Source organism: Dasypus novemcinctus, chromosome 3 (assembly GCF_030445035.2).
Source record: "Dasypus novemcinctus isolate mDasNov1 chromosome 3, mDasNov1.1.hap2, whole genome shotgun sequence".
NCBI classification, from domain to species: Eukaryota; Metazoa; Chordata; class Mammalia; order Cingulata; family Dasypodidae; genus Dasypus; species Dasypus novemcinctus.
In genome coordinates this window covers 181216514-181228977 of record NC_080675.1, presented here as the reverse complement: position 1 = coordinate 181228977, position 12464 = coordinate 181216514, and the positions used below count along the sequence as shown (strand labels likewise).

General features: G+C 57.2%; 1 protein-coding gene across 1 annotated transcript in view; it reads right to left on the bottom strand.

Annotated features, from left to right (window-relative positions):
* Positions 1-8401, bottom strand: part of ATP10A (ATPase phospholipid transporting 10A (putative)) — a 178680-nt gene extending 170279 nt beyond the window's left edge. The window contains 1 exon segment of the mRNA XM_058294818.2: positions 7921-8401. Within this exon segment, the coding sequence (XP_058150801.1) occupies positions 7921-8345 (425 nt within the window). The 5' untranslated portion in view covers positions 8346-8401.
* Positions 8402-12464: the final 4063 nt, after the last annotated feature.

The window sequence follows — 12464 nt, the reverse complement described above, 5'->3', positions numbered from 1 at the left end:
CTTTGCACCACATAATTTTAACAGCCAACACCCTTTCATAGTTAAAAATCCTCAACACTCCAGGAATAAAAAGGAAACTTCTTCAACCCAATAAAAGGCATCTATGAAAATCTCAGCGCTAACATATCTAATGGTGAAAGACTGAAGGCTCTCCCCCTAAGGTCAGCCCAGTTGCCTGAATCAGGTACCCCAAGAAAAGATGTGCTCTTTACCTTAATTTGCATTCCTTTGGGTGTGACTCATTTGTAAATAGGACCTTTTGAATATGCTATTGTTAGTTCAGGATAGTCAATTTGCACCAAGGTGGGTTTTAATCCGTATTACTAGAGGCCTTAAAAAGAAAGGGGGTGGGGAAGCGGACTTGGCCCAATGGACGGGGGAGGTCCGTGGTTCAAACCCTGGGCCTCAAACCCCGGGCCTCCTTGACCCGTGTGGAGCTGGCCCATGCACAGTGCTAATGCATGCAAGGAGTGCCCTGCCACGCAGGGGTGTCCCCTGCGTAGGGGTGTCCCCCGCGTAGGGGAGCCCCACGCGCAAGGAGTGCGCCCCGTAAGGAGAGCTGCCCAGCACAAAAGAAAGTGCAGCCTGCCCAGGAATGGTGCCGCACTCATGGTAGAGCTGACACAACAAGATGATGCAACAAAAAAACCCCACAGATTCCCGGTGCCGCTGATAAGGATAGAAGCGGTCACAGAAGAACACACAGGGAATGGACACAGAGAGCAGACAGCTGGAGGGGAGGAGAGGGGAGAGAAATAAATAAATCTTTAAAAAAACAAAAAAACAAAAAAGAAATGAAATTCAGACAGGATCCACCAGTAGAAGCCAGAAACTAGGAGAAGCCAGAATTAGAGAAAGTCACAGGAGGAGACCAAAGACACTGTCATGTGATGGAGGCAAAGGTGCAAGTCAGGGAACCCCAAAGATTGTGGCAAGGCAGCACCAGAATTCTACAAGCTGCGGAAAGAACCACGGTCTGCTGAGATCCTATTTGGGACTCCTGGCCTCCAAATCATGAAGCGATAATGCTTGTTGTTTAAGCCAACCTATTGTGGCATTTATTGAGGCAGCCCTGGCAGACTAAGACAATCAGGAACAAGACAAGGATGCCTACTCTCACCATATTTCCTTGGAAGTTCTAGCCAGGGAAATTAATCAAGAATAAGAAATAAAAGGCATACAGATTGGAAAGAAAGAAGTACAATGATCTCTACTTACAACTGCCATGATCATGTATATAGAAAATCCTAAGTCATCCACAAAAAAAAATTTGAACTAATAAATGTGTCCAACAAGATGGCAGGATACAAAATCAATATATAAAATAACTGACCAATACTCTTCAAAAGTATAAAGGTCATGGAAGACAAAGAACTGAGAAACTGTCACAGATTGGAGGAGACCAAGTACACACAACAACAAAATGGACTGGGCAGTAAAAGAACAATAGTGGAAAACTATTTAAATATGAATAAAGAATGTTGCTTAATTAATAGTTTGTACCGGTGTTAATGTCTTAGTTTGGATTATTGTTGTACAGTTAAGTAAAATATTAACATTTCTGGGATTAACAGGAACTCTACTATTTTTGCAACTTTTCTGTAAGACCAATTATTTTAGAGTAAAAAGTTAAAAAAATTAAAAAACCAATTGGTTTGCATTGGAAGATTCTAGTGAATCCAACATCAAGCACTCCTTCCTCTTTCCTCATATGAATTATACCACTGGAAACTAGAAAGTAGCTGAGGGGACATGTCTCTTTATAAAAGTATTCCTAATAATAAATGAGCATAATCAATTGGAATGAATGTACCACACTAATGAAGGATGTTGTTAACGGGGGCAAATGTGGGTGGTGTGGGGAGCAGGGCAAGTGGAAATCCCTATATTTTTTATGTAACATTTATGTAAGCTAAGTATCTTTTTAAAAAATTAAAAATTTTTAAAAAAGAAAATAAGAAATCTAAAACAATAATAATTAAACTGTATGACACTAAAAAAAATGAACAAGAAAGGAAAATAGAATATAATGAATTAAGGTGTCTAGGCAATTATGATCAATGGCTCCTAACATCAGTAAAAAAGGAATAAGTGAACATCATTTATTTCTTGATGAAAGTGTAGAACACCACTTATGAATACAGTGTTGATTAAAATTTTCAAACCTGAGGAATTTCAAAGCCAAAGAGGTGCTCAGGTCCAACTACTACTTTATGGGAATTTAAGTAGAAATATGTTAAATGACACCACAGGGAAGTAATCAAGCAGTTCCACATCTTGCAGGACACAAAAATCAGTTTCTTCAAAATAAACTGAAAGGATACAAAGGGTGAGGGAGAGAAAGAAAAGGATTTAGAGGGGGAAATCTATAGAGTGAAGGAGGTCTAAAAGATACATCAGCCAATCACCAAGGCAGATTGTCAGATACACAAAATGAAAATCAAAATGATGAGTAATGACAACTGGGAATGTGGACACACACTGACTATTTAATATTGTTAAGGAATTATTATTAATTTTTTAGGTATGAATGTTGCAGCAAAGCCAGGACTTCTGAAGGGCAGAGAAACCCAAACGGCACTTGGAGAGGCAGAGGAACAGATTCATTATGCACGGTCCCAGAGGAGAATCAATCTCCAAATTCTGAGCCCTGTTTTTCAGTTTTCATAGGTTTACATAGAATTTTATGTGGCATCAGCATGACTTTTGCTCATTGGCTAACGTGTTGCTAGGTGAAATTTTGCAAGCGGGGTTACAGAAGCAGAAGACAGGTGCAAGGTCGCGGGCTGATTTACAGAGGCGGGGGCAGGAGTGGTTTGTTAGATTACAGAAGGGGGTGCAGGAGTCGTTCGTTTGATATTCTCCTGCAAGGTCATGTTCTCACAGGCTGATTTACAGAAGCGGGGGTCAGGAGTGGCTCGTTAGATATTTTTTCTGCAAGGTTATGCTTTTTATTTCTCAACATGGTAACGGTGTTGTAATTTAGTTTTAAAAAGAGTCATCGTTTTCTTAAAGAGAAATACTGAAATACTTTCAGTTGAAATGACATGAGTGGATTTGCTTCAAAGTAACTTGGGAGGAGGGAGCAGGTGAGAGTACAGATCAAACGACGTTGGCCATGAGCTGCTAAATACTGAAACTGGATGATGGATACGAAGAGATTCAGTATATGTGTACTTCTATGCTGGAAAAGTTTTTTTCTCTACGAAAAGTTTGGTGTTGTTCTTGTCTTTAAATGAGGCCTCTAGCTCTGTAGGATGGGGTGCCAAGTAGCGGAATAAGTACAAACACGGGCTCAGGGCAGGGTGGTGGTGCTGTCAGCTGTGAATTCAGCTTTGAAGTCTCAGTTTCCTCCTCTGTGAAATGGGATGTGAAGGTCACAGGGCTGTTGGCAGGGTCAGATGGAGCAGTGCATATAAATCACCCGGCTCACCTTAACAAGCCAAAGCAGAACCGCCGCTACTCCCGGCCACGTGCAAGATCGCCGCCCGGCCCGCAAATGTTTCAGGACAGAAGGGATTCTTCTTCTACTAACTCTACGCCGTGAAGCCAGTAGCATGTGATACCTCCAAAAAATGCATGAGTGGCAGCACTGGAATATCACTCCTAAACCGAGTGTCCCACAGCCTAGCACACCTGAGGTGACTTCCTACCTGCTTAAGGGCCCTGACACGCCCTCGCGTTAGTGTCCCCTGCGTCTTGTCCTGGTGTCTGCTTTTGCAAATCGATTACTCCAGTTAAGAGGAAGATGCTCTGATTCCAGGGAAGGCACATCCGTCCCCGGTCTCTTGGTTGAAATGACATGGTAAGAATTGAATCTGGCCTGCGCCAAGGGCAAGAAGTGGGCAGGTGTGGGTTAGCAGGCGAAGGAGGGGAGGGTGGGGAGACAGGAAACCCGGGGCAAGAGAAGAGAAGGAGGGCTCACCTGGCCGACAGCACAGCTCTCCTGAAACCACACACCTGAGGCACAAGCAACCAGGTAGACAGATGACCTGGCCAGCTGGGAAATGAAACGGGCATCAAAGCAAAGGGAAGGAACAAAGATTCGGGGAACTCCAGAATAACCAGGAGCACTCCCTGACCACCTGTTTCCCCAAAAGAGGACGCAAAGACCCCACAACACCACACCCAAAGCCAAGAAACATTAGCTCAGCTCAGGTTCACAGAGAGACGATACTGTCTCCAGCATCACCGAGGGACAGACCTTGGGAGCAGGAAAGGATGACACCTGCACCACCACGAAGCACCTAGACGCAGAAGGGAAGGAGAGGGTGTCCTTCACTCTAGGTCAGGGTTTTGGGCACGTGCCCTGGCCCTTCCCAGGGCTACGGGATCAGAACCAAAAGGGTGCGTGGAATTGGGATATGACTCTCCACCTTACAAGTCGGGGAGCGGAGCGCAGGCCAGGCAAGCGCCCTGTCGAGGGTCCCACGGCCCACACACAGCACGCGAGCCCAGGGCCCCCATTGCTGAGGCCTGCCGTTGGCACGGTTCCCCTCTCACCCTGCGCTTTCAGGGCTGGGGGTCATTCTTTATTAGGGGCCAGTCCCCTTCCGGTTCCTGGCGTTTGCCTCTCTCGAACACCTTCCCAAGGTCACCTTCCTAGGAATGCTGCTGCTGCTTCTGACGTTCCCTGCCCCTGCTGCTGGAGCCAGGTGTGCTCCTCCCTCCCCGTCCTCCCCCCACCCAGCCTGCCCTCTCAGCCCTGGGGGCTCCTGCCAAATTCCAGTGAACCATCAACACTGGAGGCCAGTACGCTGGAGCCAAGGGGAGCCCAGCTCCTCAGGCAGGGCCCGGGCTGGGCCACCCTAGAGGCAGGGAGGTACCCTAGAGCTGGGCCACCCTGGAGGTGGGACGCACCCCAGAGCTGGCCCATCCTAGAGGCAGGACGCACCCTAGGGCTGGGGCCACTTTAGAGGTGGGACGCACACTGCCCCACGGCCCTAAGGCGGTGCTCAGCTCCCCGTTGTCCTTCCACCCAGCTCCAGAGAGGGCCTCAGGGGCTGGCAAGGCCAAACCAGCAGGCTCCCTTCTCCCCAACCTCCTGGTGCCCGCCTTGCGGGGGGGAGGCTCAGACCGAGCCCCTCCCAGGGGCAGGGGGCAGGGACCCCCGGTGGGCCCGCTGGTCTCCAGGGACCGCCCCTCCCCTTCCCTGCATCGGGCGGAGTGCGTTTGGCGAGGGTTTTCCTGAACAGTCTGAAATCCACGCGATCATAAGATGGGCTCAGGAGTGGACACAGAGGGCTGCTCCCCAAGCTTCCCTGCAAAGGAGAGTCCTCCCTGGGCGCATCTAGGGGGCAGGAGCCCCCGTTCCCGCCTCCAGACACTGGCCAGCGGAAGGGAAGCTGCACTTCCTAAGAAGCGAGATAAGAGATTCTGGAGAATGGGCCCAAGGGCCGGTTTTCTTGAGAACCACCACCTAAAGAAGGCCATAAGCCAGCCCTGCCCAAGCCCTGGCCCGGTCAGAACCAGAGGCTGCGGGGACAAGTGGCTCCCCGGCGGGGTCACAGTCCAGGGCAGCGCGGCCACGCTCACACTCAGGACGGGCGCACGCGGCACCAGCACCTTTTCTTGGAACACCCCGTTGCGCAGACCCCAGGGCAACTGCCCGCAGTCCCCAGCTTTCCCCCGCGGCTCCGAGCGGCTGCCCGCTTCCTCTGTCATCACCAAGTCCCCACACAGGCATCCAGCCCAGCCTTGCCGGCTCCCCGGCCTGTCCTGGACAGCCCCCCAGGCCGGACGCCCTTGGCAGGACTTCCTGGCTTCCAGCTGCGCCCCACCTCCTGCACTTAGATCTGCCACAGTCTCCCGGGCCCCCTGCCCTGGGTCCCTACCCCCACAGGGTACCTGGCCCCAGCCTCCCTGCCACAGCCACGGGCCGGGCCCTGCCTGACCTGAGGTCTGCACTCCCAGGCCACAGGCTGCCCAGGGCCCAGAAGGACCCCCATGGGGCCACCGACCCCCCGGCCAGCGCAGGGCGGGCCCTGCTCCCTCCACTTTCCACCTTTGCACGCTGGTTTGGGGGATGGGTAGGGAGAGGTGGGCACGGAGGGGTTGCTACCAGAGCCTGGGGCGCGGCTGGTACGCCAGGTAAGGCTAGGTGGGGAGGGGGCAGCGGTCCGGGGGTGGGCTTGGAGAGCCGCGCCGCCCACAGCCTGGGCCAGGACACTTCAGCTTCCTGGCCTGTGAGAATGTCCTGGGAACAGAAGGGGGCCCTGGGGACGACAGTCCCCGAAAGGGTGGTAAAGGACTGGAAAACACTGACAGTGCATGCCAGGGGGGCAGGGTCCCTGCTCCCCGCCCTCCGCTCCCACCGGGAAGACGAGCCCACGGCCCCTTCCGGGAGGGAGGGGTCCCCAGGGGCACCTCCGAGGAATCTGATTGGGGAGCGGCTCCTGAAGGCGCCCTTCTCCCCCCGGGACCCTTCTCGGGGCTGTGATGAGCCTTTGGGACCCCAGGCGGGTCACCCCAGCGTGGTCCAGGGAGAAGTCCCATGACGCCCTGCAGGTCCTGGCTCTGGGGCCCAGGGGGCTGATTTGGTCCCAAGCTCGGTTTTCTCCTCCACCAGTTGGGGAGGACAAGAGGCCTCCCACCCAATGCCCGCTGCGAGGATCAAACGGCTTCACGAGAGCACGTGTCACCTGCAAACAGTTATGCCTTGAGCTCCCCGTCTCACGCACGAAGGGGCCCGGCTAGACGCCTGTCTCAGGAACAACGCAGGGGCGCACGTGACGTCACCCTCCGCAGCCCCATGCGGGCAGGGGGCATCCAGATGCCGGGGCCCCCATCTGGGGAGCCTGGGGGTGTCTTGTAAAGGTCTCCCCTCCCCTCTGAAGGAGCAGGAGCGGGGAAGCGCCTCGGCCCCTCCATCAGCATCACGCTGGCTGACGGGCGCAGGCAGCCCTACTCAAAGAGTGGGCGTCACAGATTCCTGGGCTGAGCCACCGGGTCAGAAACTTTGGGTCTGGGAACCTGAGAACTTTATTTTTAACAAAGTCCTAGAGTGATTCTAAGTTTGAGAAGACCAAGTGTGGGGGTGATGGGAAGCAAGGGAGCCTGGGGCCTGGGGCAAGTGACCTAACCTCTCTGACCCTTTGTTTACTCCCCTGTACAGTAATTACAAAAGCACAAACCCTGCGGCACTGCTCAGGGGCTCATGGGACTCACCGCACAGGTGGGCACCTCAAAGGCCCCCATATTAGCCATCCTAGGAGAGAGTGACCGTGACCCCGTCTTTTAGGGGGAGCCGTCTGCCACTGGGTGCAAGGGGCTTTCTGGGGGCCCCTTGTGTGAGATGGAGGTAGGTCTCGGCTACCGTCCTCCCAGCTGGAGCCGTGTCTCAGCCACTCCCCCAGGAGTCAAGCAAGGAGTGGACCGCGCTCGTCGGAAGCCCTCAGCTTTCCCCCGCGGCGGGCCCCTGCCACCGTGGGGTGACGGGCCCAGGTGGCTCGGCAGCCGAGCGCAGTGGGGGAGAGAGGCAGCTGAGAGGAGCAGGAGGCTCCTTGGTTCTAGCTGAGGGCAGGGCCCCAAACGCCCCAGAGCCTCCAGTCTCTTTCCATTTGGAAACGGGTCAACTTGAAGAAAATTCAACAGCGAACTGCAGCCCTCGCCGCTGCACGGCGCACCCTCGGCGCCCGGCGCTGGGTGCCCGCCCCCGCCGCTCGCGGGCCCGCGCCGGGCACCTCGGAGCGCGGCGGCCGTGCCCTCCGTTGTCCCCTGCGTCCTGGTGCCCCGCGCCTGGCCAAGCTCCGTGGCCCAGGCCCCGGGGGCCCGGGAAGGAGTTCCCTCCTCTGCCGCTCCGGTAGCAGGGCCCCCGGGGCTGCGCCGCCGGCTTCCCCATCAGGCCGTCCCCGCTGCCAGCCCGGGCGCGGGGAGCGCGGGACGGCCGGGGGCCGGGGGAGGCGGCCCGCGCGCGCTCACCTGCTGAAGACGAGGCAGCCCAGGTGGTTGATCTCGTGGTCCGAGCGGTGGCGGCTGTAGTCCTCCCACAGGTCCTTGAAGGCCGTGACGGCCAGGATGAAGAGCACGGGCGCCAGCGCCAGGCCCGGCTGGAAGGCGTTCACCGCGGGCACGAAGTTGAGCAGCGCGATGAAGACGAAGTAGACGTTGGCCAGGCGGTGGAACTGCTCGAAGAGGTTCTTGGGCAGGAAGGACAGCAGCGTGTACTTGGTGGTCTTGAGGCGGTTGTCGGCCAGGTGCCGCGCGCCCCTGCCCGCGGGCTCCTCGGGGCCCGGGGGCGGCAGCAGGTTGGAGCGCACGGTGCGCGCCCGGCCCTCCCGCCGCCGCCGCCGCCGCCGCGCCCGGCCCGGGGCGCGCGGCTCCTCCGCCTCCGGCTCCCGCCGCATGGCCGCGTGTCGCCGCGCCCGGCCGCTCCGCCGCTGGCGCCAGCCTCTAGGTGATCATGCCGGCGGCCGGCGCCGCGGCGCGGACTCTCCGCCTGCGGGACGCACGGGGCCGCCGGTCAGCGCCCCGCCCGCGCGCCCCGCCCGTGCCCGCCCCGCCGCCTGGGCCGAGCCCCCGGCCGCCCGCGCCCCGCGCCCTCCCCGCCCGCGCTCGGCCCCCGCGGGGCGCGCGGGACGCGGGCGCCGGGCCGCTCCGCTTTCGTCTCGCGGGCGCATCGCCGCCGTCCCCGGGCCCGCGGCGGCCGCCGGCGGGAAGGCGCGCGCGGGGCCTCCTCCCGGGCCCGGGAAGCGGTCTCGGAGGCCCCCGCGGGAGGAGCCTCCTCTTGAGTCTCCCGGAACCCAGCCCCCTGCGAGCCCGCGGCGCACACAGCGCGGCGCTGCGGGGCTGGGGACGCCGCTGCTTCCTGGCGGAGGCGCAGCAGCCTCGCAGCCTCTCGCTGGGCCTCGACCTGGATTTGGGTTCAGTTTTCAGGGAGCAAGGCTTTTCCTCCTTCCCGGGGGGCGTGGGTCGCTTTCCTTATGCCCCCAAACTGGACATTTTTTCACTGGGGAAGGGACGTTTTGCTGCATCAAAGGCAAGCTTTGGTTTTAAGGAACCTCAGTCTCTTTTTTTCCTTCCCTGGTAAGCCTGAGGATCAAAACACCCTTTGTCTGGCCTGCATTCTGAGGTGCGCTCGGTGGTCCATTCCCTGGGAGGCGGTTGGGGGCCTTGGGCCAAGCTCTGGGCCACGTTTAATTCAGTGAGATCCGGGTAGGGAAGCGTCTCTTGGGGACACACTCCCAAGTGGAGGCCAAAGGGGGAGAGAGACCAAGTTCTTTTATCAGCCAAGTGACAGGGGAGCTGGGGATGGCTGGGGAGGGCGGGGGGGGGGGGGGGGGGGGGGCCAAGGCCGGGGGGGGGGGGTGATGCTGAGTTCTGGCAAAGAGCATCCTGCCTCAGCTTGGGGGGCGCGAGAGGGGAATGTGTGGCGTGGCACAGGGAGCTGGAGAGCCCCCACTTCTGCCTCGAGACCCCCCCCACATGCCTCTCAGCCGTGATGGAGACCAGCTGGCTTCTCCCCGGCTTGTCCTCTCACTTGAGTGGCACAGAGCCCCTTAGGGAGGCAGGGATGGAGGATGGGTGGGAGGGTAGGGGGCTTGGCACCTGCCTCTCTGGCCCCGGGGGCTGCTGGCCTCCTCTCCCGCAGCGCAGCCCCTCTTCCCACCTCCTCCCTAGAGACCCCTGCAGCAGCCTGCTGCCTGCAGCCCTGCTCGTACTGCCGCCCTGACCCTCCCCCAAGCGCGCCTGGCCTCCTGTGCCCTGGCCTTGCCCTCCCGCTCGGGGACACCCAGCTCCCGTCTCTACAGGGATGACGGCGACGTCCATCAGAGCCCAGGGTAGGGGGGAGAGAGTGATGCCCTCTGCGCAAGTGAAACGGCCCTGACACAGCTCCCCACCCCTCGCCCCAGGCAGCACGGCACGATTTTGAGGTGTGGGGGACCCGGATCCGAGAAGGACATCAGCTTTCTCAGGTCCGGTGACATCCCAAACAGTGATGACCACGGCTGGCCTGGGCTCCAGGGCCGCAAAGTGAGGACGTCCAACTGTGCCAGGCCTCAGCCCCGCCGGATCAGTCTCCACAGCTGCCTCCCTGGCCTTCGAGCCTCCTGAGGGTCACCTCAGGAGCCCCCCAGCCGCCCCGCCGCCCTGTGCCCTGGCGTCAGCCGTCCCACACAAGCCGCCAAGGTAACGGCTTGATGGCCTCGCTTCATCTCCTTACCCTAGAGCTCACAGGCGTCCCCTGGTGCTTATCAAGTCAGATTCTGACTCCTCAGGCAGAGGTCCCCTGAGGCCCCAGGAAAGCCGGGCACCAACGTGCTGATTTAATTTCACCCTCCCTTCGCCCAGCCCAGCCCCGGGCGTCGGGGGCTCCTTGCCCTTCTTAGAACAGGCCTTGTTCACCCCCATCCACATTCCGCTCTAAGATTCCAAGATTCTGTGAGTCACACGGTTCCTTCAGCCTGGAATCTTTTCCCACCCGCTTTTGGCCAGTCTGCGCCCAGAGTCTCCTTAGGGCTTAGTTCCTGTGGCCTCCTTGGAGGATTCCATGCCGAGAGAGCCTCTGTTCTTGCAGAATGGCTTCCCTTCCTACGGATGCACGGTTGTGTGTGGAACCCCTCCAGACTGCTCCTCAGGGGCTCGGACCTTAGATGTCTTCTGCCGGCTTAGACCCTCAAGCTTGGGCTGCCAAGGCAAGGGTGACGTGTTAAGGTGGCCTGGCAGACTGTGGACTGGGAGCCTGGACCACCGAGTGCTGCTGGGTCCTGAAAACTGCCCTGCTTGTCCGTGTGCTGCATGGACTTTTCCATGCCACGGTGCCGTTCCGGGCACCGGGAGCACCGTGGAGAATCTCCCACTGGCGCCAACATTCTCGTGGAGCTACGTTCTAGTAGAAAGAGGCAGCCACTGAACAAGAACTAGGCGAGCTGGCTCAGAGTCGGGTGGAAGCCAGGTGGGGAAGCCAGAAAGGCCAGGGAGAGCCTCTTGGAGGAAAGGACAGGACTTAAACTCCGAAGGAAGCAATGTCTCGTGGAAGAGCCTTCCAGGACCTTGCGAACAAAGATAACTCCAAGCTGTTCAGCATGAAACCAGGGGAGTTGTGGTCATGCCTCATTTCCTGTTAATACTCACATGTCACTGGTCCCCTGATTTCTTTCCCTGATCTGTACTGCTCTGACTGGGTGGAGGCCGGTCAATTTATGGCATGTGCTGGGGATAGACTCATGTTCCCCACAGGACACACGTCCGAGTCCTGACCTCCTGTTCTGTGGGTGTGAGCCCCTTGGTGCACGGGACCTTTGAAGGCGTCATTGGTTAAGGCATGGCCAGACTGAACCAGGGAAGGACTTCATCCAATATGGCGGGAGTCCTTATGGGCAAAGGAAACGGGCCAAGGGAGCAGAAAGCAGAGGAGGAGACAGACAGACTGCTGAGGGTCCGAGGCAGAGTGCAGCAGACTTGCAATAACACATGGCATGCCAATACCCGGATGGTGGGCTTTTAGCCTCCAAAACTGTGAGGAAGTCAGTTCCTTTTGTTTAAGCCCACCAGCCTGTGGTGTTTGTCATAGTAGCCCTGGCACATGTAACTTGTACTATTTTCTTATTACTTGTCACTCTACCCTCCGTCCAGGCAGTGAGAGTGAGCATATAAAAAGACTTAAAAGCAGGAGGTGAGATATGCACTTGAGGGGCAGGGCAAGTGGCCCGGATTCTTCCAGAAACCTTTATACCACCTGCCTGTTGTTCTATAGGCAGCATGCTCAGAGAGAGGCTACAGCAGGGAGCACTGAAAGTCCCTGCTCTTGGGAACCCAAGTCCTAATATGGGAGAACTGACAAAGCTACAAGGGATTGGGGGGCTAGGAAATGGCAGGGTAGGGAGGTGTCTGCCACTCCAGTGGTCAGGGTCATCAGAGTAAGCCTTCCCAGTGGTCAGGGTCATCCAAGAAGAGCTGGAGGAAATGGACCATGTGGGCATCTGGGGGGAAGAGCAGCAGGTGCCACTGAGGCAGGGGAGAGCAAGGAGGCTCAAGGCCAGGCAAGGAGTCCACCATGGCTGGAGCAAAATGAGTATGGGCCTTGAGGAGCATGGAAAGGACTTTGCTGTTGGGTTGAGTGGTGAGGGAGGTCTTGGGAGGGTTTTGAGTAGAGCAATCTCATGTTCTGATTCACTTTTGTAGAAGATCACTCCAACTGCTGTGTGGAGGGGGCCAGAGCAGATGACTGTGTGGAAAGAGGCTGATGTAGTTGTCCTGGAGAGAGGTGATGTGAGTTGGGGCCAGTGTGGCTGTGACATAGGCAGTGAGAAGCAGTCCATTTAGAGTTAGTAGGATTTGCCATTGGATTGGATGGTCAAGCATCTGAGAACTCCAGTGGCCATTGACTGAAATGGGGAGATGGGAGGCTAGTTTGGAGGTGGATGGCAGGCCTCGGACAGCAGATGGCAGGGATGCAGGAGGTACAGAATGAGACCAGGGAGGAGGGCCAGCTGGAAGTGTCAGTCTGGGAATCAAGAGAGCTG